Genomic DNA, 26,013 nt, shown 5'->3' on the forward strand with positions numbered 1-26,013 from the left:
TTCCAGTTTAGAAGTCAATGTTATAGAGAGATTACAAAGATTTCAACCTAGAATTCTACACTCAGGACAACTATCAATAAGGATAAAGGCAAAATATAGATATTCTCAGATAAAGGTTGCGAAAATTTATCCTGTACAGATTATCTTTTTAATGCTCAAATTGGGTATGTTCAAGAATATGCCCCAATCACAACAAATGGGACTCAAGCTCATATTCGGAGTAAGAATCCTGTCCTTGTCCATGTCAAGGATCTCTGTTGGTTAAAAAACCCCAGCAAACTGAGAAGGCAATCCTCAAAATTATATGAGACAAAATCAGAGTACTATTTATTATTTGGAATAAAACACTTGTGTAAACATCTTTTAATCCCCCAAAATTTAGAATCAACTAGAGAAATATTTTAAAGAATTATACAAGTATTAATAGTACTATGCATTAAGAAATACCTGCATTTTGGAATTATATATTCAATGTTTAAGAGAATTAGACCTATTAAGAGTTACAGATCAGCCTCTTGATTCTAATTAAAAATGTGTAATATGTAATTAATTTGTAACTTTAATTTGAAAGTGTGCATATACATACATGTAAAAAGAGAATGTGTGTTTTGGAATATATAAAAAGACTTAAGAATCGCTATGCTTATAAAAATAATTATGAAATTTATAAGACAAACTGGATTGTTTGTCAGTCAGACTGTAATAGGAATCTAAATATACTAAATTAAAAAACAATTTAAAATATTTAAAATGTATTAACTAAGTTTATAAATGTACTGAATATTAATCAAAGATCTCCTTAATTAGATATAATTAAATTTTACTGGGCTTATAAATAGACTAACAAGATAATGAACCTGAAAGCCTAAAGTCCTAGTTTTTTTATTATTCACAATTTTAACTTACTTAATTTTTAAAATCAAAGTATTACCTGAGTATGTTTTTCTGCAGCATCTATATTTTGTTTTCTGTCTTAATCTAGAGGAAGAGGTTCTTTTTTTTTTTTAATGGTAAGTTTAGCTCATTCACATTTACCATGGTAATAGGTATATCTGATATTACTTATCTTTTTTATTATGTTATCATAGATCATATATGCATACATATACATATATAAATATTAATTATAAAAGGGCACATTTTCCAAAGTATATCTCTCGGAACACTAGTTCCACTTCTATGGGACAAGATACACCTCAGAAAAATGCACTCTATTCCCCTCTTAAAAATTCTGATGAATTCTTGAAATCTAAAACTAACACAACAAAAGCCGCTAACTCATCTGATCAAGCCCTCTGGCCAACTCTACTCCCCTCTCTATAACTTAAGCCCAAACTGCTATAAATAGAAAGAATAGAGGACAAACAAATATTTGGAAATAGAAAAAACATAGTTGATGAAATTTTAACAGTCCACTAGAAAACTGGAAGAAAAAGGTGAATATAGAGATGACAGAATATATAAAAGTTTGGCAACACAGAGGATCATTGGAAATACTCCAGTCAAAACAATGGGAATGCAAAAAAGAGAAAAAGGATCCAAGAAGTAGTGGGCTAACTTGAGAGTGAGACAGGAAAAGAAGGCGACCAAGTCCAAACTAAAACATGAAGTTGGGAGGAGGCTAGGAATACTAACAACTACCGCTTATGGGGCACTTTCTATGTGTGAGCTTGTCCTAACCCTTCACCTCTTTTAATCAATTAATCACCACAACAACCCTGAGGTATGGCATATTACCATCCCCTTTTCTAGATAAAGAAACTGAGGCTCAAAGAGCTTAAATCATCTGCCCAAAGTCTCAGAGCTATAAATTGACAAAGCTAAGATTATGAACAGGCAGGCAGTCTGCCTCCAAAGCCTATATACTCTTATTAAGCACCTTGCTTTCTGTCTTCAAAAAGAAAATGAATTTTCTGAAACAATCTGTAAAATCGAGAAGCTGGATAATAGGATAAAAGCATGTTAAAATAATTTAAAAAGTAAATAATCATAAATACTTGTACCAACTCCTTACTTCTATTTTCTTTCAAAGTAATAATGTCTGTCACAGATCACAAGTTAAGTAAGGTAAGATTATATTTCTTTCTCTGTAAACCTAAATGCACTACCTGATTGTCCCATAACTGATGCCTATGGGATCCTAATATTGTAAATGCTGACTGGTTTTTAATTTTTAGAATCAAACTATAAACAATGCACAGAATATTTAATAATATTAATTAATGCTCTAGCCATCTGAAAAGTTGAAAGGTAGACCAGGAATAGGGTTCAAAGGATGCTGGACAAAAGGCAGAAGAAATTTAGGAATATCATATCCTCATTTACCTAGCCAAGGACACTGTTTAAGGTTTATTAGTTAAGAAATAGTGGGGTAAACAATAGAAGATTTCTTCAGAATTTTAAAGTTTTTTAAATGAAAATTTCATATAGCAAACTTGAAAACCTTTCAGTGAGCAACTGTATATCCACCGCCTGTATTCCGCCATTAGCATTTTACTATACTAACAAGAAATTCAGAAAATTTAAGTATGACTTGCAGAAATGGAGGAGAAGAATATAGTAGTAAAAATGCACTTAATTCCTGAACTTTCAGAGTAAGGGTTAGCAGATAGCCTCAAAAGCTAATAAATCAAGAAATAGTACAGGTATAGTATATAATGTAGAATTATAGAGATAACCACCATTTATTTGAAATGCATAAAAAATAAGATGGTATAATGGATGGAGAAAGAGACAAATAGATGGATACATATACAAATAAAGCAAAATGTTAATTGTAGAATCTAGGTGGTAGGTACATGGTTGTTTATATGGTTTTCGATTTTTCTGATTAAAACTTTTTTAGTAAAATATTGACAGAAATGTGGTTGTGAGTAGTCATCATATCTAGAGACAGCTGTCCCCTGCTTGGCACTCCGCAAAGACATTTTTCAATTCCTTAGCATCCAGATGTGGCTACATGACTGGGTCTGCCCAGTGGAATGTGGAAATTATGTGCACAACTTCCAGGCCAGCCCCTTAAAACCTCCTGTAGGATTCCCCACATGCTCGCTCTCTTCCTGACTGCTGGCAGATCCAGTGCAACTTGGGAGCCACTCTCAGTCTCGAACGCCTCTAACTCCCCAGCTTGCTGCCCCCATCACACACCAGACTATGATATGAGGGAGAAATCAACTTTTAATGGCTCTTTTGGGATTCCTCATTAACCAAAGTTACCATTAATTATAACTAATACAGAGTAGGACCTGAAAGGGAATGGGAATAAGTTTTTACTTTTGTTTCATATCATTTCAATTCATTGTTTAAACACATATATGGACAATTAAAGCAAAGAGTAAGCAGCTAGCAGTGATAGTGTGGAAAGCTTTCTAAGCTCACTTTCTACTAAGGCCTCCTTTAGCATATTGGGAGCCTTTCTGTGAATATAAAAAGGCAAAACCGCGAAATGGCACCCCTTCCTCTGGACTGATACAACCCCAACTGGCCCACTCATCCCTTTTCCCAGATGCCTTTGAACAGTACACAATCTGCACAAATAACGCCCAGCAGCCCTCTCTGACAATGCAAGCACTGACAACCCAGTTGGAAATTGAAGGGCTACTAACTGGGACCATCTAAGAAATCAGAGATCTGGTCATCAATATGTTCTGATTCTAGCTGCCCCTTTTTCTGCAAATTTTTATGTTTTTAACTTGATCCATTTCTCTTACCCATTCTGCAATACCACGATAAGTCACAATGACCCAACTCAAAGGATTGCAGACACTACAAAAGAGGAGTCTTGCTACCACCACAGCCAATTCCAGGGCTAGAAAAGCAGCAGCAGTTGAAAACCTGCCTTCTGCCTCAGGTGTACCCCAGAAAGGATGAAGAACTTCCACCTGAAAAAGACAGGACAATTCCAGCTCTTTTAAGCAAGGAAGGGGAAGGGGTGTGGATTTTAAATGATTTACCTTTTTAACAGACCATCACCACACCTGCTGAGGCTCCTGAGGTCCTGTGGAAACCAACCATGAGGTGTACCACCTGGATCTTTAGTAGAGAAAGAACTGGGCATTCAGCTGCAAGAACTGCAGTTGGTTAACACCTCTAGCTGTTAGTGTCACCAGGATCCCAGGACTCAACTTGGCTTTTGAGCTGAAGGCACATTCTTTCCAGGCAGCCTCACACAGTGACTGACCACAGTAAGAGGACTAGGGACTGGCCATTTCTGTCCAACTCTAGAGCTCCCCAATCAGTTGGCCAAAACTTGGTCAGATCTGCATTGTGCTCTCCCTGCCCAAACCTGCTGACTCCTCCCCATTTTCCTTTCTTTAGTGTTGGATCTGCCTTATGGTCTAAAGTTTTCCTGGCCCAATTCTGCTTCCCACCCCTTTTGTCTTTCTTAGGTATTACTCTCTAATAAACCTCATTCATTCCTAATTCCGTTTAAGGGTCTATGTCTCAAAGGACAAAACCATCACAATATATAAACTGTAAAAACTGAACTTGGGTATTGCTCTCACTTTGTCTAGCTTCTCTCTATTTTCCCTTGACCTCTACCACTAATCTCTGGGCCCCTTGCTCTGATAACCCATTAAAGCACTTGTTCTGATTCTAGTCCAATGCACAATGAAGATACATTAATCTTTAAGGAAACTCTAATCTCCAGGATGTCATTGATGGATTCTATAGCATTTCATCATAGTATTGAGAGCACTTAAAATTATACTCACACTTTCAGCAAACTATATTCTAGCATTTAAAGTCTTTCCTAAGGTTTGCTAATCAGGTATCTTATTTTGCAGCAAATCAGACTGAGTTCTCATTCTGAAATTAAATGTACTCTTTGAAAAATGCAATTAAATAAGTCCCTGGCATAAAAGTGTCCTTTTCATCTCTTATCCATTAGAGTGCTTTAAAAAGCAAGGTCACTTAGAAATTGGAACACAAGCACCCAAGTAACTCTTAAAAGCTCTAGCAAGGGGGACAGTCTTTGCACAATTTGATACAAAGGAAATAATACACAGGGTTTTCACAATACCTGGTCAGTTGTGTACTAATGAGAGGTTTTTTAAATGTTACATACCCTTTACCTAACAGTTTATCACAGGGCTGTTTATGACAAAGACGTTATTTTGCAAATATTGGTTATTCTGCCCAAAGAAGTCTGGATAAGTGCTGTGTAATTTAGAGAGTAATCCCTATGTGATCTTTGTAGTAACCTCATCTCTAAAACTTTTCTTCACAGTATTCCCCTGTGGCAGTCAAAGTTTCTGATCCTGGTTGTTGTACCAATCCAATGTACCACAACTGCCAGGGCAGCACCCAACTCAGCCCAGCCCCAAGGATATGGTCTAAGCTTGCCTGGCCTCCCTGCCAAGACAGGCAGCTGAGGCACTGGGAGGTGAGTGAAGAGCTGAGGCTACAAAACTCCTTCCAACTCAAGCAATAAGTTACTTGGACAAGTTGCTCCACATCTCAAAACCTCAATTTTCTCATTCAAACCCACATTTAAAAGTTACTCCCTTAAAAATTTTTTTAGAGTTCTGATTCTGTCACAGCAATACAGACTCGTCACCTGCTACCCCAGGACTCCAGCATTAGGTCAACCACCTCTCCCCAATCAGCCAAGATGCAATTTCTGGGGCTAAATTAAATCTCATTTGCTTCATGTGACAGTATAAAAATGTTCTGTTTTGTTTTTAAATACAACCCTGTGGTTATCAGCATCTAAATCTGTGCTGGAGGCCAGGATGATCTACCAGAAAATGAAAACGAGGGCCCAGCTGACTCTCCAAAAAGCTTACTTAATTTCTGAAAAAAAAAAACCAAAAATCTTATAAACCGGAGAACTTTTTGGTATCCCAGAATAGCATAGGCTATTTTGCGTAAGAAACAGTCACAATCAAGCCCTTGGTCTGACCACGAGTAATAGATCTGCTGACGGGTTACCACCTTCCACGGGACTCTAGAAAGTGTGTGATATGTAAATGATGCACTGTAAAATGGACAATGAACCAGAAAACAACTGCCAAGACACACTTTTTGCTGCAAATGCCTAGAAAGTCTGCAACTGCCTACACAGTGTATACGAGACTCTGTCTAGGTGGCAGACAAGAGAGGGAACTCGGATTCCACCATGAAATCTGTACAGAAGACACCCCCAACCCGGACCCCTCTCCACCAGCCCGGCCTGCGTGCTCCGGGCCACGGAACCAGGCTCCTTCCCGCCCCACTTGCTGAGTCTGGGCGGACCCAGGGCTTCCAGGTATGTGTTTATAGTGAAGGGTATTTCCTTGTCGCGGAGCAGGCACAGGTAATTTCACAACCCCATGAGCGCATTCCAAAGGAAAGAATCACATCCCGAGAAATCCACCTTTCCACTCGCCCCCTTAGCGCCCGCGAGTAGAGCGGCTGCCGCTGGCCGGGGAGGCGGGTGGGGGAAGGGCGCTCGGCCGGGGAGGGGGCGCGGCGCGACCCCCGCCAACTGCACAGACCTGGTTCGGGATCCTCAGGCCGCCCCGAGTGGTTACCCATGTTCAGCCGACTCGGGCAGCGGCCGGCTGGCCAGCTTCGGACACGATGTCCACTGTGCGGCAGCTCGCGCCGGCTCCGACTGGCAAGGCAGCTGCGTCCGGCGGTCCGCTCCAGTCGAAGAAAGGGCCGGGCGCCTTCCTATTCCCGGCGGCCGCCCGCGGAGCGGCTCCTCGCCCGCGCGGGAGGGCCCCGCCCCTTCGTTTGCATACCACCCGCCCACCACGATCCTCACCGCCCGTCTTGCGCGGCCCACCCATCTCATCTGCATAGCGCCTGCTCGCAGGTCGCCCGCCCGCCTCAACTCCCGACTGCCTGCCTGGTGAGGCCCGCCCACCTCATTTGCATATCGGTCTTGAGCGTCCAAAGAGTCCCTCCCATGCGTGGGAGGGACGCACAGCTGACCAACTTCAGGCCTCTAGGGGCAGACGCCGAGAACTGCAGCCGGACAAGGTAGGCTGGAGAAACCCCACTGCAGGGAGGCTGAAGCCACGTGCCACCGGAAAAGCAAAATACTGTGCGCGATAAATTAGGTCTATAAGGACAAGAAAAACCTGGGGTTGTTATAAGAAAGGCGCTTAATAAGTATTTTTGGGGGTGAATGAATGAATGGACAAACCGAACTCTTGGGGATGAGCGGCCGAAAACGCTTTAACAAAGACTTGCTCATTATCCAAGATGACTACTATCACTAATAAAAAGGCATACCAGTTCTAAGCGGTAACTGTTTCGCTATCAGAAATTACTAACTTATGGAAATTACCCTGAAAATTTTCATAATCTTACAGTGAAAACACTTAAATCTAAATCTTGCAGTGAAAAATACTTAGGACTAATAAAATCATGAGTAGAATGACTAGCTCTATCTCCTGCATCACTTGAACACTATGGTTCATCCATTCTCAGTTCTCATCTTACCTATCAACATCTTAGGTTATCATTGATCACTCAACTCAAAACAGTTTACTCACTTGACTTATAGGACACCACACTCTCCTAGTTTTCCATTCCCATCCCTGGTCACCTCTTCTCAGTCCCCTTTATTGGTTTCACCTCACCTCCTTGACCCTCTAGACTCTAGAGTGCCCTAAAGTTCAGTCATCTCTATCCAACTTGGTCATCTCTTCTCTGTCTAACTTAGCCATCACAATCAACTTATGTCTTTTAAATACCAGCTGTATATCTTCAGTCCTGTTCTGAACTAGACTCATTTATCCAACTACCTTCTTGACACCTCCACTTAGATGTCTTAATAGTTATCTCCAATTAAACTGGAACAAAAAACAAATTCTTGATTTTTTCTTCCATATGGATATCTCATATAGTCTTCTCCATCTCCATAAATGGAATATGTTGTAATATATATATATCGTAAATGCCACCTTATCTCAGTACTTCTTACACTTCCACTGCTACCATCTGGTCCAAGCAATGGTCATCTCCTACCAGGATTATTGCAACTGCCTCCTAACTAGTCTCCCTTCTCGGCCCCTGCCCCTCTACAGTCTAATCTTCACATAGTAGAGTAATGCTTCTAAAACTTAGGTCAAATCATATCACACCCCCATTTAATGCTCCAATGGCTTTCTGTCTCACTGGGAAGAAAAGCAAAAGCCCTGACAATGGCCTCTAAGGCCCGAATAATCTTCTCCCTGACTCCCACCCTCCAACAACGGACATTCCCCCTCTCACATTGCTTTTGCTACAGTGGCTTCCTCGCTGTTCCTCAAATAAATCAGGCATGCGCCCACCCAAAGGCACTTGCTGTTCCCTCTGCCTGGAACACTCTTCCCCCACGTTCCCACATGATATAGACCACATGGTTCATGCTCTCTCATTTTGGAGGTCTCTGGTCAAACATCGTTCTGTTAAGAGGGGGATCTCTTGTCATACCACATTAAATAATAAACCAGACCTTCAACATACACATTTCTCTACTTTGCTGATCTCCATAACACTTACCACCATTTAGTATACTATATATTTACTCGTTTACTGGTTTATTGTCCCTCCACTAGAGTACAAGCTTCTTGAGAGCTACAGGCTTCCTCTCAAGGAGTCTCATGTCTGGCTTAGATTCCCATGGCGACCAAAGTTGCCTCTCCTGATTTGGCAACTATATCAGGAGTTGCCGCGCCCCCTCCCCGGCCGAGCGCCCTTCCTCCACCCGCCTCCCCGGCCAGCGGCAGCCGCTCTACTCGCAGGCGCCAAGGGGGCGAGTAGAAAAGTGGATTTCTCGGGATATGATTCTTTCCTTTGGAATGCGCTCATGGGGTTGTGAAATTACCTGTGCCTGCTCCGCGACAACTATAATTGTCTTTATAGCTGTATCACCGCTGAGAGAGATGTTTGTAGAGATAATCACCCACGATCGTTTAATACTGGTTACTTCTGAGAGTTGGCATTCTGGATCATGCTTTAATTTTCTTTATACTTTTCTTCATTATGTGAATTTTTTAAGCTATCAAGCATTAATCATTTTAATAAAAACAATGTCATTTTTCTTACCAAAAACTATTACTAAAAATAATAATTAAAGTGGCTTTATGTGCACTAAGCTGAATATAACAGGAAATGAGATTTTCCCATGTCTTCAAGGGGTTTAGATTGCTTTAGTCAATAAATAATATTCAGTATCTGTTTTGTACATTTGTATAGAGCATAAAGAATTGAAGACTTTCTGGACTTTACAAAATGGACTCCACTGGGAGCCATGACAGTAATGTCAACTGGTAAACAACCAAGTCACATGACGGGAATGGCTTTAGGGTATGACTAGACTGCCCAAAACCACAGAAACGTCAGATGCCAATGGGAAAAAAAGGATTCCACCATGTAAAGACCATGTATGCCGAAGACCTCAGACAGACAATGCTCAAACCTGACCCGAGAGCATCACAAATGGGAACACTAACAGCCAAAGACTCTGATCTGCCCATTATAGTCGCTGGCTTGGAACCCACATGAGACTATCTGCACCACCAGTCAACAGAGCTTGCTTTGGAGACCCTAAGGACTTTCATCCTTTTGCTCTGTACCTTCCCCTCTCTGTGAGTTGTCTGTTAACCTACATGAATGCCTGATTGGTTTATCTGAGAAGGTTCCACTCAATAAACCTGGCATTGTGGAAAGACACAAATACATCTAAGGGTATTATTTTGTTAGTCGCCTTCCCTTGCTCACAACAACATGACACTGTTCAAGTTTTTCATACTCTAAAGGAAGGGGGAAACTTTCTTAATAAGCCGAAGGCTAATTTGCTCAACAGAGATTAGGTCCACACAAAGAAAACCAAAAGAAACTTGAACATGGGGAGAAAGAGTAAAAGAGAGGGTAACAAAGTTTAGTAACTGAATCAGAAGAAAAGTTTCTCAGGCAAATAGAATGTACATTGGTCTAAAAAACATTCCAATGCTGAAAAGAGGGCAGGAAAAGTCAAAGGAGGATCATCAAAGATAGAAAGCAGATTAGTGGTTGCCTGGAGCTGGGGATAAAGCATTGACTGGAAACCAGACAAGAGATCTTCATGGGGTGATAGAAATGTTCTAAAACTTTAGGTAGATAGTTGTAACTTGGTAAATTTGCTAAGAATTATTGGATTGCACATTTTAAATGGGTGAATTTTATGATATATAAATTATACTTCAATAAAGCTTCTTTTTTTTTTAAGTCAAGAGAGAGAAATGGATGAGGCTTCAAGACTCTTTGTATTATTTCTGAACTAAAAAAAGCCCTGTCCACACTCTGAATCAATTAGCATGACTGAATTATGTGTGTGGGGGTGGGGGGGGGAGGGTGGTACCTGGCTTCCAGGAATAAGGGTCAGAAAGACACAGGCTTTGAAGAAGATGAGATAAAGGGAAAAAAGAAAGACACCACTCATACTCAGGATGTGCTTGCTTACTGAATGTAAGCTTACTGAATGCTACCAGCAGGTCCAACAAACTAGGTTCCACTCAAAGCAACAGAGAATTTTTGAGGCAGGAAAAGGAAACAGTACAAGGCAGGATATGGTGAGAGTCTGAACAGAAACACAAATGCAGTGTTACATACATCTAAAAGGGAAAAAGCACATCCAGTTGTGAGATCAAGAAAAGCTTTATAAAGGGGATGTTCCTGTGAGCTGGTCCTTTCACAGCGAACAGTCTTTCTGTCAGTGTCCAGAGTGGCAGGGGAGGGGCAGGGGGCAGCAGGAGGGAGGTGCCTGGCATGGACATGCGCATCCTGGACAAGCAGGCCCTAGCAGCAGGGCCATGTCTTTGTTCATCAGAGTGAACAAAGGCTTGATTGTAAAAAAGTCCTGAGTATTCAAAGAACAAGCAACCCTGTGGCCCAGGGTTAGAGCTCAAGGCACAAACAGGGGACTGCAGTGGGATCTTGCTGATTCGAGGCAGAGATTTGTCCTTGGTTCCTTATCCAGTGAGGAGTGCTCGAAGGTGTCTGAGCAGAGAGGTAGTCTGAAGAAAGCTGTGGTTTAGAAAAATTACTCTAGTAATACAAAACCTGCCCTCTTATATGCCCTCTACCTAACATTTTACAGACAACCGATTCACCAAAATGACCAATATACTCTATTTTAATAAGACATACTAACGCCCTGGGCAAGATGAATACTGTTGGTTGGTAGGCTCTTCTCCAGAACAACTGTATACTTCAGCTCTCACCATTTGGGTTGTCTGCATACTAAGAGTCAGATGTATTTGTTGCAAACCTGTTTATGCTAGTCGTATTAGTGATTTTATTTCTATAACCTAATTACTATATAAACCAATAAAATATGAGCACAAAGAAAGAGACATTATTTTTTCAAAAGCCATACTGATATATGAACCCCTATGTTCACAGCAGCGCTATTTACAAATAGCCAAGATATGGAAGCAATCCGAGTGCCCGTCAATAGATGACTGGATAAAGAAGTTGTGGTACATATATACAATGGAATATTACTCAGCCATAACAAAAAAAAAAATGAAATCTTACCATTTGCAATGACATAGATGGACCTAAAAGGAATTATGCTAAGTGACATGTCAGAAAGAGAAAGATAAATGCCATATGATTTCACTTACATATGGAATCTAAGAAACAAAATTAACAACAAAAAAGCCACACTGAATGCTTTGAAGACTCAATGAAGGTGAGTCATTAAAAAATGCCTAAAGCAACTATAAAAGATTAGGGGAATATCTGTAAACTTGTGAAAGGATTCTGCATGCAGTCTTCTGAAATCCTAAGTTCTTGCTTCTGTTTAAAGAAACTAAAACTGGACATCATTGAAGATGTATTACAAATGTGGAAAGACGTTAAAGAACTCCAATCAACAGGTCTGCTCTAAGAAAATGCCTTGACCCTATAACTGAAGATTGGTGAATAAATGCACATTTGTATGTTTTAGGTAAAAATAAAATGTTTAAAGTAAATATACTACATTTTTTAGGATTCCCTAATTAAACTGACTTTGTCAATTAATTGACCCAAACTGATCCCAATCTCACCCCACAAAAGAACATTAACAGCAGTGAAACGCCAAGCAGGAAGCCTCTGTGCTTTAGGTGAGAGATGCTATGCTGGGTAGGGTCAGGGGAACCCAAAGGAAATAAAAAGAAGTGGAAAAGATGCAGCTGACAAAGACAATTATTTGGTAAAGAAAAGAAAGCTAACAAAGATGACAGGAGAATTTATCTGGGTGACAGAAATGGCACTGCAGTCATGCTAAGTCCAGATGCCTAAAGGAAGCAGTTAAGCAATTCTGCAATGAGGGTGGTGAGTTTCACTTAGATATATTCAATAAAAACCCAATGTAAAATCCAGAAGAGCAGGGCTTCCATTGTTTTAATTGCTGCATCCCTAGTGAAGTAGGTAGGAGGTAAGAGAACTAAAATGTTAAATCAAGCTACATTCAGAGACTGCAAACTGCAATATGAAATTTGCAGAAAGGAAGATTTCTGCTGGGATTCCTAAGAAATCATTTCCCCACACTGTGAAAGGAAAACAGGAAAACAGTCTTTAAGTGAGACCCTATACAAAATAAAATCATTCATGCCCTATGGATAAAACCGTAGAGAACCTATGGGTTAAAGGCTGAGAACTGGCAGTAGGCCTTTCAGGCTACATATTCTTACCCTTTCACACTACATGCTCTTACCCTTCTTCCCTGAATGTCTATATCATCAAAGGAAAATGAGTAAACAAAGTCTTTAAACTGTAATTCACAGAAACTAAAACTAATATATAAACTGGATTCCCCACACTCAGGGCTTTTATTCTTGTCTAGGCTTTTTGTCTTTGCTTTTCCCCTTCTCCAATAAACTTTCCTTTTGACTCTAACTTTGGCCTGTGCTTGAATTCTTTCTTGCACTCAGTGAAGAACCCTCTTCTCTCTCAGTGCAGGGCTTGAGTTCCCCTACTCAGGGGAATTTGCCTTGTCCTGCATTACTAGCAGCTAGAAAGATGCTTAGAAAACAGTAGACACTCTAACTATTTGTTAAAGGAATGAATAGATGGACACACGTGTAGAATATCTACAAGGCATTTTCGGCAAACAGTCTGTTTCCAGAATGCAAAGAGCAAGTTGGGGCCGAGATGCAGGCTTGGGAGTCATCAGAGACCCTGTCTATCTTATAAATCCTAGGTCTTGGAATAGTGACTCCCACATGGCAGGAGACAAGAGAAAATCTCTAAGAAAAGGTCTTTGACCTTAATTAATAGCAATGCCTTCAGGATTGGAAAAGACTTTAATGAAGATCTTCTAATCCTATCATCCTACATGTCCCAAGGATTTGTTCTGTGTAGAATAAATATCTCTGGGAGTAACAAGGAATTCTTTCCAGCTGCAACACACTCTCTGAACTTCGGTGGCTATTAGAACATTCTTCCATTTATTAAGTCAAAATCTGGCCCTAATTTTAGTGCTTGTAACCGAAAGGAAAAGTTTAATTTTGACCAGAAAAGGAATTGTTTGACAAAGTGCAAGTGATGATAACTTTAGAAGAAAAAAACATGTCATTTTAGGAAAGCAAAGCTTTGTCTGGCAGAATGCCCTAGAGGAAGACAGGTAGATTTTTTTTTTTTTTAATTGCCATAATTCCTAAGTAGGAGATTCTGTTAAGGAAGATGGTTTGAGGGGAAAATTACGTTTTATAAAAGTATCTACATTTCAGGTTCTGCTCTTGGTTCTTCACATATGCCATTTCATTTCATCTCATGACTCCTGAGATGGACATGATTAAACCTCATCTTACAGATAAGGAAACATGCTCTGAGAGGCTAAGCAGCTTGTCCAAAGTCACACATGATGCCCCAAGGGGGAGATTCTGACCGCCCCCCCCCCACGCCCCTCCGCCAGTGAATAATGGATACCAACTGAAGACAGAAGGAGGCTTCCTAAAATAACCAGTGTGACTATACAGGTTGTCCTCAATGTGCTCAGGCAAATGTGAGGGCATATACAAAAATTGGAAAATAGGACACATAGCCTTGGATGAATGTGAGGTTGGCTAAATCCTATCAGAAAATGGTCTGAAAGCTAGTCCTGAAAGGGAGCTGATATCTGTTGAAAATGGTAAGTACAAAAGCCAACCAGCTGTTCTGCCTTTATTTCTGTCTTCTCTCATGCATATACACCCCAAAATGGTCTAGGGCTTGTAAAGGGTAGATCGAACCTTAGTACAAGGAAACTGAAGGCCAAGAAAACCAACTAATGAACTTAAATTTCCTGGCCCAGGGAAATTACAACCTATGATGCTGAGATAAGTGATGAATGAGGCCATAAACTGCTATCAGTAACCACTGAGAAATGATGAAACAATGCCGGATGTAAACCAGAACAAGGAGCCTCTTTTATATGGAATGGTCACCAAAATACACTGTTCAGAGCAAAAGCACACGTTCAGAATAGTGTGTCCACTTATGCTACTATGTGTGTACAGAAAGGGAAGAGGACATACGTTTGCTTCCATATACACTGGGTATCTCTAGAAGGACACCAGATTGTCAGACAGTGGTGAACAGGGTGGCTGCACAAAGGGTCGGGAACAAAAGTTTTCACTGTACCATTTACATCTCGAACCATGTGAATTGTATTATTTATTCAAAAAATGAATAAAGTTTTAAAAGTTTTACCTGATGAAATACTAGAGTTTGACAGAACATATTTTTAAAGGACTGGTTTGTAAAAGCCTAAAAAGAGACACAGATTATATTACCAGGAGCCAGTACGGATTAACTAGCAAGAGTCACTGAGAATAAGCCAAACTGCACTAGGTCCCTTTCCACTTGCTTTCATTTCAAATCCACAGTCTTGGCTACTCCCAGTAGTACCAGTGGTGGTGGTGGCAGATTAATTAAGGTCATGCAGCTAGGATGTGTCAGGGAGGACAGAACAAAGCTACGTCTGTGCTTCCCCATGTGACTTTTCTTAGTCTTGTTGTCGCTACATTGACTTTGTACAAGTCTTGTTTTCCACTTCTCTGGCATCGACCCCACATATAGCTCCTAATGTGATATCCTGCACATAGATTATCAAACATACGTTGATTTAATTTATTATAAATCTCTTAACTTAATGTTCTAAAACTAATTCCCACTAATTCCCACATCATAAAACCACCATGACTGGGCTGTCTTTTGGGACTGATCAAATATGGATAAATATCCCATCCAAACAGCATTAAGAAAATCTGAGCAAGTTTGGTTGGGGTAAGGGGAGTTATCAAGAGTACATACTTCTACTCTATCTGTACTGTAATTTGCTTAGGAAAAATACTTCCCACAGTATTAAACTGATTTTTGACATGGAAATCAATATGCAGACAAAGACAATTCAATGGCAAGCTCTGTCATCTAAATATTCAGGAAGAGAGAATATGACACTGAAAATCTACTGTGTGTTGGCAGCCAGGAAAAGCAGCATAAGAGTGCAGATCTGATCATGTTTTCCATTGAGGGACTTGAACATTTCAGAGGGTCATGGCCAAGAACTGGAACTTTAATAATCCATGAATTCAGTGGAAAGGCCTCCAGTTTTCCTTCCATCCAACATGATGATTACACAGAACCAGAAAAGCAGAACTTTTTTCTGGAACATAAAACTTGTTCTATGGTGGGACCCTACATTTCCTTCCCTTTTCTTCTCTTCACTAATGAAGCCTGGGGTACTAGTACCAGACCATGTCCTTCTAACCATTAACCAGCTCAAACTAAAGGAACAATACCCATGATCGTTCTTTTAGAAAAAAATATATTAACTTATCATTCAGAAAAAGAAGTTCACCCTATTAAAGGACTTTAGTCCCAGTGTTCTAACAGGAAGGCTAGTCACAGTGCAAAATGTCCTCATCCTCTGTCTTCTGTGCTATGGACATATAGTGTCTGAGTTTTTATACTACTGATCCCTGCCATATATATTCACAGTGCATCTTTTACATTTCATTAAGTAGACACCAATTAGTCATTAACATAAACATCCATCACTGATAACATAATATCACCATCTCTGAAGTTTATTGATGTATTACTCTAACACATAATCCAATCCTCTTTCCTAGCACACACATAACTTCAAGTACACTGAAATCTAACAGTAATGCTATGTTTTGGATTAAATACTGTAGAACAAGTCTAAATGTATGAATTGTTTAAAGAGTAATAAAGGAGAAAATATTAACCTACTGGGTGCTAGTGGGGCATTCAGCCATATTTTGCTTTACATACAACTTTATTGATTAATAATATTGAATCCCTTGTTCCTTTCAGATTCCTAAAGGAGACATTATTTTTTTTATGTCTCAATCCTAGGAAGAGTTGTATGTTTCATCAGTAACTGGCTTCTTTTCATCTTGTCACCACGAATCAGGTTTCCCTCTTTCCTCAGGTTTCTAAGACACTCAGCGCCAAACTAGCAGACCACCACAGTGCACTTTACTTCTGTATGTGCTCTACTTCTAGCTTTTGAGTTTTCTATTTTTCTCTATTTTCTCATTTATTTAATTTTTATATTCTTGCATTTATCTCTGTAAGAACTCTCAAATTCTTTGATACAACAAGAAAGGGTACAAATTTTAAAAATTAAAAATTCTACTCTTCACTTTTCTTAACAAATATTTCAAAAATTGCTCTCTTAACCATCTATATTTTTAAAGAGTAAATCTAGCTGAGAAATGTGTTGAATGTTTGCTGGTCTACTTTCTGTGTGACAGCTGGCAATGTAAAATCCTTAGGGATAGCTTGCAGGAAGCTGGCAGGATGGGCGCTCAGCACCCCAATACTCTCCTCTGTGCTGGCCTTTCACAGCTGATGGGGCACTGACTGCAAGAGAAGCGCCTGCAGCAGAAGCAATGGGCTCACTCAGTCCCTCAGAGGCACCCCAGAGAGCATCCCGCACACCTTCCCTTGACCACTCAATATTTTAACATTTTTTAGACAATGAGAAGTAACTCTTTTTCATTGAAGGTGGCTAGAAATCCTGCTTTTTTTTTTTTTCCCATAAAGGCTTTTCTTAACGTAGTACATTATAAAGCCAATTAAATGTGGTTCTTACTTCTAGTTGTTTGCAAAGAAGTAAAGACACATTAATAACTTTATAACTCCTCACATTAACTCATATGAAAGGAAGAAGCTCCTCAGCCCATCTTTCCTTCCCTTCCCAGAGCAGAGGGGTCAGCACAGTAGCTGAAATATAGGGCAATGAAAGGAGGTTAGGGAGCCATGTGGGGCTGGTGGGCCTGGGGGCCAGAGGGTGGGGAGTAGGGAGTTGGGTGGAGGTGGCAGATGGGAGAATGATTTCAGACATTGGCTATACATTGAGTAAATAAGTAAATTGAGATATTGAGAGCAATGTTTCTCACTACCTGAGATGATAGTTATAAACAAAGAAAAAAAGAAGGCTGGAAAGAACCCTGAGATGTTGGATTGAAATATATATATACATATGTAACATATGTAAATATTCTGTATAAGAATATATAATATATAAACATATGTATGTAATGTGTTGTATTAAGTATGTGTATACACAGTGAGACTTGTAACCCTAACCATCTACTGGTATAAATGACACCACTTGGTCCCCAGGGAATAATTTTTCCACATCTCTTTTTCCATGTCCTTGGAACAAAGAGGATTGTGTTTGAATGCTATTAAGTTCTGTGGGTTGTACTGTTGCCTACATGGAAATGGAGACTGATTTGGAGTGTGGAATGTGAAGCTGTGAAAGGCTTTGATAAGACAAAACACAAATGATTAACTGTTAAATTGATCATTTCAGATTGGATGAATCCAACAGATTTTAATACTTGGCTAAAAGTGCCAAGTGTCCATTTTCCACTTTCTTTCTTTTCTTCATGTCTCAATAGGTGCTTCTGGAGTACTCATGAATTTCTACAATATTTGCAACAATTGCTGTGATGGCTAAGGAACATTTGCAACACTAAACAATTCTTATTACTCTTAAATTGGTATATATATATAAATCCAGCTATAACATAAGTCATGTGTAATTCTGAGGGAAAAAAACATATCTTAAGAAAGCAAAGCCTGAATTTGGGCAAGGAATTATAGACTCTAGTGCAAGTAGATTTTAAAAATTTTATTGTAGTGTATTGTTTTGTTTTGTTTGTTTTGTATTTTATTTTATTTTTTTATTTTATATTTTATTTATTTTATTTTATTTTTTTATATTTTATTTTATTTTATTTTATTTTATTTTATTTTATTTTATTTTATTTTATTTTATTTTATTATTTTATTTTATTTTATTTTCTGCCATAATTCCTAAGTAGGAGATTCTATTAAGGAAGATAGTTTGAGGGGTGGGAAAAAAAATAACATTTTATAAAAATATCTATATTTCAGGTTCTGCTCTAAGTTCTTACATGTCATTTCACTTAATTCTCATAATGCTATGAAATGGGTAAGATATGCTTTATATTATAGATAAAGAAATAATAAAGGTAAGAGAAAAAATTAGTGAAATTAGAAAAACAATAGAGAAAATGAAACAAAGAGCTGGTTCTTAAAAAAAAATCAATAAGCTTGACAAACCTCTAGCAAGACTACAAAGAAAAGAAAAAGAAAATACAGACTACTAATATGAAATGGAACAGGATTTCACTACAGACCGTGCACCTCAAAAGAGAATACTACAAATAACTCCACACACATAAATTTGACAACTTAGAAGAATTAAACGCAACTTAAAAAACACAACTCACCCAATATGAAATAGATTATTTGAATAGCCCTATAAGTATTAAAGAAATTTAAATTTGTAATTTAAAAACTCTCCCCTGAAAAAAAATCCCCAAGCACAGAAGGTTTCACTTAAGAATTCTACCAAATGTTCAATGAAGAATTAATACAAACTTCATGCAATTTCTTCCGGAAATTAGGAGTTGAGAACACTTCCCAAATCACTTTATGAAATAGTAGTATTCTGATACCAAAAACAGACAAAAACCATACGCAAAAGAAAACTATAGACCTTCATGAATATAGATGCAAAAATCTTTAATAAAAGATTAGCAAACATAAAATTATACACCATGACCAAGTGGAATTTAAGGGATGCTAGGCAAATTCGATATGTGAAATATGTAAAAAAATCAATCAATGTAATCTACCATATGAAAGGCTGAAAAGAAAAATCCCATGATCGAATCAATGTGGAAAAAGCATTTGACAAAACTTGACACCCATTCATGATAAACACTGGAATAGAGGGAAATTCCTCAGAAAATCTTAGAATAATTGAATAGAGGGGAAATTCCTCAACTTGATAAAGAGCAGCTACAAAAAACTGACAGCTAACATAATGGTGAAAAATTTATTGCTTTCCCCTTCAGACTAGAAAAAGGCAAATATCTCTACTCTCATCACTTATATTAAACATCGTATTAGAAAATCTAGACAGTGAAATAAGGCAAGAAAAAGAAATAAAAGGCACATGGATCAGAAATGGAAGAATTAAAACTGTCCCTACTTGTAGATGATATGATTGTCTACATAGAAAATCTCAAAGATCTAAAAAAAAAAACCTCCTAGAACTAATATGTGAGTTCAGCAAGTTCACAGGATACAAGACAGACTTATAAAAATCAATTGTACTTCAATATTCTAGCAATGCACAAGAAAATTAAAAATACAATAACATAATATTTATACTTGCTAAAAACAATAGGTATAAATCTAACAAAATAGGTACAGGATCTGTATGCTGAAACCACAAAATGCTGATGAGAGAAACCAAAGATCTTAATAAATGAGGAGCTACACCATGTCTGCATACTGGAAAACTCAGCATAGTGAATATGTCAGTTCCCAGAAATTTTTTTATTCAGGTAGATGAGATTATTCTAAAATTTATATGGAAAGTCAAAGGAACTAGACTACATAAAACAATTTTGGAAAAGAAGAATAATGTTGAAGAATCAGTCTACCTGATTTCGAGACTAATTATACAGCTACCATAATTAAGACTATGAAGTATTGGCAGAGGGATAGACATACAAATCAATGGTAACACAAAATAGAGAACCCAGAAATAAATCCACACAAATATGCCCAACTGATTTGCCAAAGGTGCAAAAATGATTCAAAATGGAGGAAAGATACCCTTTTCGACAAATGGTGCTAGAGCAACTGGACATCCATAGCAAAAAAGTGAACCTCGTCCCAAGTTTCACAAATTAGAGAAAAATTTACTAAAATGGATCACATGCTTAACATGCAAAATGTAAAACAATAACACTTTTAGAAAAAAACGTAAGAAAATCTTCAAGATCTAGGGCTTGGCATTGAGTTCTTAAACTTAAGATCAAAAGCATGGTCCATAAAAGGAAAAGCTGGTAAGTTAGACTTCATCAAAATTAAAAACTTTTATTCTGTGAAAGACCCTTTGATGGAGATAAAAAGACAAAGTAGACACTGGGAGAAAATATTTGCAAACCACATATCCCATAAAGAACTGGTATCTTGAATATATAAATAACTTGCAGAACTCAAGAGTAAAAAAAAAATCGAACAATCCAAATTAAAAAAATGAGTGAATGACATGAACAAACTGAATAAGATATACAGATGACAAACACTTGCAAAGATGTTCAACATCATTAGCCATCAAGGAAATACAAATTAAAACTATAATGAAATATTATTACACACCTATCCCAATGGCTAAAATTAAAAAGTGACAACACCTCATGCTGACAAAAGTGTGGAGATACTGGATCACTGATACATTGCTGACGGGAATGTAAAATGGTATAGCCACTCTGGAAACACATTTTGGCAGTATCTTAAAAAACTAAACATGCAAACATGCAACTACCATATGCCCTAGCAATTGCACTCCTGGATATTTTTCCCAGAGAAATGCTCCCACAAAATGTTCATACAAAGATTTGTACATGAATGTTTTATGATAGCAAAAAACTGGAAACAACCCAGATTCATGGGTGAAAAGTTGAACTGTAGTACATCCACACTATGAAATACTATGAAAAAATAAAAAAAGAACTCAATACACACAACAATCTGTATTAATGTCCAGAGAATTATGCTGAGTGAAAAAAACCCAGTCCTGAAAGTTTATACACTGTATGATTCCATTTATATAACCTTTCTAAAATAACAACATTGCAGAAATGGAAAGTAGGTTAACGGTTGGCAGGGGTTAAGAAGTGGATGGGGGTAGACGGAAGTGAGTATGGCTATAAAGGGGCCACACGAGGGATCCTTCTGGTGATGGAAATGTTCTATAACCAGACTGTACCAGTGTCAATATCTTGGTTGTGATATTGTACTATCTTTTTGTAAGATGTTACCATTGGGGGAAAATGGGTAAAAGGTACAAGGAAATCTTTCTCTACAATTTCTTACAACTGCATGTGAATCTTAGACTACTGAGAAGTTTAAAGTTTAATTTAAAAACATACAAAATACATTTTTAACCTTATTCTGTATTGACTTTAATTTACATTTCGATGAAAATTTACATAAAAACTATACACTTTGAAAAGCATTACATTTTTTTTTTTACTCTTTGAGAATGATTACTAATCATGACTTGATAGAAATTAGAAAATACTAACATGGAACTCAGGGGGGAAAAAAGCTGAAAAGAAAAAAAATATATTGCCATACAAAATGAGCAAGAAAACTATTTTCATCAAATCTACAACCCAACAGGTCATCCAAAATCTCTGAAACTTCATATTCTTTAGTAGGATATTATTACTGATTAGAACATAGCAAATGAATAGTGAGTGGGCCCTCATTTGTATTCTTGTCCTAGGCCTCGCAAATGTCAGGACTGTGTCTGCTTCCTACAGTCTGCTCTCCTTTCTTTTAAGATATACCAGAATTCCTGAAGGTGAAAAAACTGTGATGATCTGAGTCCAGAATCCAACTCTATTTTACATAGATAAACACAAAGCCAGTTTTTACACAATATTATTACACACTGAATTTTCAGGGAATGCAACTCACATGTAAATCAAGGGAATATAGATAGCACTTCATATTGTTCAGAAGTTTACTCTGAGTTGTCAGCATTGCAGAAAGTCACTGGTGTTGACACTGCCCCCACATTTGAACCCCTAACACTGGGTCCAGTCCCATTTGTAGTGTTTATCCTCTCCACTGATCTACAAGTATCTCACTGTCTTCTAGTGCAATCAGTCCCCAGCATTCACATATTGAAATGTGTTATTTTATTAGAACTTGTTTTCCTTTTATTTCTCCTCTACATTTAGAGGTAGGGCATTATATTGATTTTCTTTCCTCCTTCCTTCTTGACTGCATTTCACTCAGAAAACCAGGCATGGGGAAATAACAGAGGCCAGCGAACATCAACGACAACCAACAGCTAACAGGGCATCATGCAAGCAGGAGGGGAGGAAAATCCAACATTCAGGCATCCACCAAACAACGGCAACAAAAGCCAAAGGAAAAATGGCAAAACTTACCTCATGCTTTAGCACCCTCCCCAGTCTCATCCTGGCCAATGCAAAACTTTTTCCTTCTTCCTTTAATTGGGCATAAAATATATGACCTGATATCCTCATTGAAATCTTCTACAATGAAATCCCTTTCAATGTCCAGTTTTAGACAAACACAGACTTCCCTCTATGAAGATGGACGATCCTAGAAAAAATGATCTATATGAAAAGTTTGGGCAGTTTATAAAAGGGGAGCTACCTTAGGAATCCAGGTAAACAAGCATGTATGAAAAAAGTTATTAATTAGAAGAAACAGGAACTTTTTGAAAATCTATAATCTGCATTGTCATTTAAATTCAGGAAGCTTTTATAGCTATGAAGCTAGAGCAAGAAGTCATAAAGAAGAAACAATTTGAGATCAGAGAAATTAGACTAAAGTCAAAATAAACACAAAACAAAGCATATTAGATGATAAAAAAAAATCAGAGGATGAATGAAAGTAATCAAAAGAATCAAAGAAAATATGAGATGTGGTGGAAGACATACCCCAGAGGCCAAACATATACACATTTGAATTTCCTGAAGGAGACTCCAAAGTAAAAAGAAAAGCAATAATCAAAGTAATAATTGAATGAGTAGAGGGCATTTAATAAACCCATCACTGAATCCTAATAACAACTTTGAGCAAGTTAGGAAGGGAAGAACTGAACATACAAAGCAATATCTCAGGCCAACTTTCTGTATCTTATTTAATGGTGAAACATCAAAAACAGCCATGATAAAATGAGAACAAGAACATCACTAACATTTAACACAACTCAGATCACCATACACTACAGAAGGAATCAGAAATAAAAGGTGCAAGCACTGGAATGAAGGAGACAAAAAGCATTGTTATCTGCAGCTGATATAACTGTCCACTTGGAAAACACATGAGAATCATAGGAAAAACATAAGTACTGAGAAAAACATTAGTACCAGTTAGAGAGTGAGTCAGTTATAAATTAAATATTTAAAAAAATCTAATTAAAAAATATAATGAGTGCTCACTTCAGCAGCATATATTGGAATGACAGAGAAGATTATCATAGTGGACGACATGCAAGTTTTAACAAAAAAGGAAAAAAATATAATAACTAAGGAATCCTAGCCACAATAGCAATAAAATTTAACAACACAAAATTATAAAGTCTAAGAAGAGGAGAAGGAGGAGAGAAAGAAGAAAGCAAACTTTAGGAAAAGACAAAAAAGAAGACTCAGAGAACTGGAGAGTCACAGCCAGGTGTCTGGACGGAAAGACTGCAAAAATGTCAATATTCTTGGGAGAGATACAGGGAGCACTCTCACGTCTCTGAACCACAGGCTCCCGGGGAGGGCCTAGGAAAGCCACCGAACCCAAATCAGCTCTCCATCTTGTGCCTCTGCAAAATGTCAGAGAAAACCCTTGATGCCACTTCAGACGCTCAACTGCCCTACCACACACTGAGAAGTGCGGGACCACGAACCCTGGAGGTTTCAGCAAGCTAAAGATCCAGGACTTTATTAACCTTGGTACCAAGTTCTAAATCTCATACCAGGGTTACCCTAGATACCACCAAAAATTAAAACTCATTCCTGAACCATCATTGATAATGGGATAAAGAAAATGAGGTGATTACATACAGGAAGGAAATTCTACCTGTGCTACAATGCAGATGAATCTAAAGGACATTATGCCCAGTGAAATAAGCCAGTCACAGAAGGACGAATACTGTATGATTCCACTTATTTGCGGTCCCTAAAATAGTCAAACTTTTCTCTTGCATAGAAGCAGAGAGTAGAATGGTAGTTACCAGGGACTGGGAGAGGAGGAAAGGGGGAGCTGCTGTTCACTGGGTACAAAGTTTCAGTCACGTAAGATGAAAAAGTTCTAGGGATCTGCTGTACAACATTGTGTCTGTAGTCAACAATACTGTGTTACATGTTTAAAAATTTAAGAGGGTAGATCTCATGTTAAGTATTCATACCACTATAAAAATAAATTGTAGAAAAAAATAGAAAAATGAAAACACTAAGTCTGAAATGTTATTTTTTTACCATAAAATGTATTCATCAATAAATGATCCATGTAAAATTATAAACAAAACAAAACAACAACAACAACAACAAAACCTACCTCATTTCTGGCATTCCGTGACTTTGCAGGCCCTCATCTCCAAACGCACTCAGTCTCCCATCTCTGCCTTCAACAATCTCAGGGCCCTTGATCACTCGCAACTGAAATTTGCTCACCCCTATATTCTGAACTTTATCTCTGACTGTCCCCTCACTTCAGTGCCTGAATGACTCACACAGCTGCCTTTTTGAGCCAGTCTGTTCCTTTTCTCACATTTCCTGAACCTACTGCCAAGAGCTGGTGTAAGTGTCCTTCCCAATCCCGGGCTGTCATTTTCCTACTGTCTCTCTTCTACCCTGCTAAACGAACACCCTCCACCACTGAAGTTTGTGCTGTAAGACCTGGCATCCTCTTCCCTCCCCAATTGTTGTCATGTACTGACCCCCATCCCCAACTCTCAATTCCCTCACATTCTTGGCTTACGAAGCTCCTCCCTCTGCAGCATCTGTGAGACTGACCTCACCAATCCTCTGGTCTCTCAGTTCCAAGACCTCCGACAGTCTTTTCCTCCACTCTCATGCCAGCGAGCCAACACAAACCATGGTTTTCTCTCAGCCTCAGTTTTCTAATAGGCAGGTCTTAGTCCTAATATTTACTAGGTGTGTACTCGGATAGTCTGCTTAATCTCTTTATGCTTCAGTCTTCTGACCTATAAAATAGGAAGGATTATACTGATCCTACATCATAGGATTGTTGTAAAGGAGATAATACTTATCAAGTACTTAGAACAGTGGTTAGCTCATAGTGAGCAAAGAATGCTAGCGATTGGTAGTAGTATTAATAGGTGAAGATGATGGGGAAGAAAAGGAGTCTCCCTATCTCAGTAAACAGTGTAGCAGAGGAAAGAATTCTGGAGTCAAACTGGATTTGACTTTAGGAACATTGCCTAACTCACTTGAGGCTGTTTCTTCACATGTGCCTTCCCATGTCAAAGAGGACAAGTGTCTTAGGTTGAAGCCTGTCGTACCACCTGTCTAATGGGATTAACTAGAGAATGAATGGGCATATGTGCCTGCAAGGACATGGATACCTTCTTGGAAGTGAGTCTGCTTTCATGTTGGAATCATGCTTCGTTGTCCTCTGCGGTGTCTGAGACCTGTGAGCATTAACATGGAGTTTGGCCAAGGTGCTACTGGCACTGAACATTCAACCTATTTAACTTTTAGAAAACACTGAGATATCAGTGTATGATAGTGACATTCTTTTAAATCCTACATGTGCTATATATAGAATCATCTAAATAAGCACTTTTGATTATCACTGGTTTTCATAATGTTCATCTGTGTGGCTATAGGAAACTTCTATTGGCCAAGTGCTATTTCTGAAAGGTATTAGTGTTCAACCCTTATCCCCCGGGTACCTATAAGATCTCATCTTACTAGCTCCACTGCTAATGTGAGCAGAAAG

At 38.4% G+C, this 26,013-nt stretch overlaps 1 protein-coding gene across 6 annotated transcripts in view; it reads right to left on the reverse strand.

Annotated features, from left to right (window-relative positions):
• The window catches only part of SPECC1 (sperm antigen with calponin homology and coiled-coil domains 1), a 189,548-nt gene that overhangs the window by 124,915 nt on the left and 38,620 nt on the right, over positions 1-26,013 (reverse strand). The window contains exon 1 of one of the 6 annotated variants that reach the window (XM_039847481.1): positions 6,480-6,613. The exons of 4 other annotated variants lie outside the window; for them this stretch is intronic. Coding sequence is in view for 1 of the 2 variants with exons in the window: in XM_039847477.1 (XP_039703411.1) it covers positions 6,480-6,519 (40 nt within the window). In the remaining variant the exon portion in view is untranslated. Of the gene's footprint in view, positions 1-6,479; positions 6,614-26,013 lie in introns of those variants that run through there. One more of the 6 variants, XM_039847477.1, reaches the window with a different exon arrangement.

This window comes from Pteropus medius, unplaced genomic scaffold (genome assembly GCF_902729225.1).
Source record: "Pteropus medius unplaced genomic scaffold, Ma_sr-lr_union100, whole genome shotgun sequence".
NCBI classification, from domain to species: Eukaryota; Metazoa; Chordata; class Mammalia; order Chiroptera; family Pteropodidae; genus Pteropus; species Pteropus medius.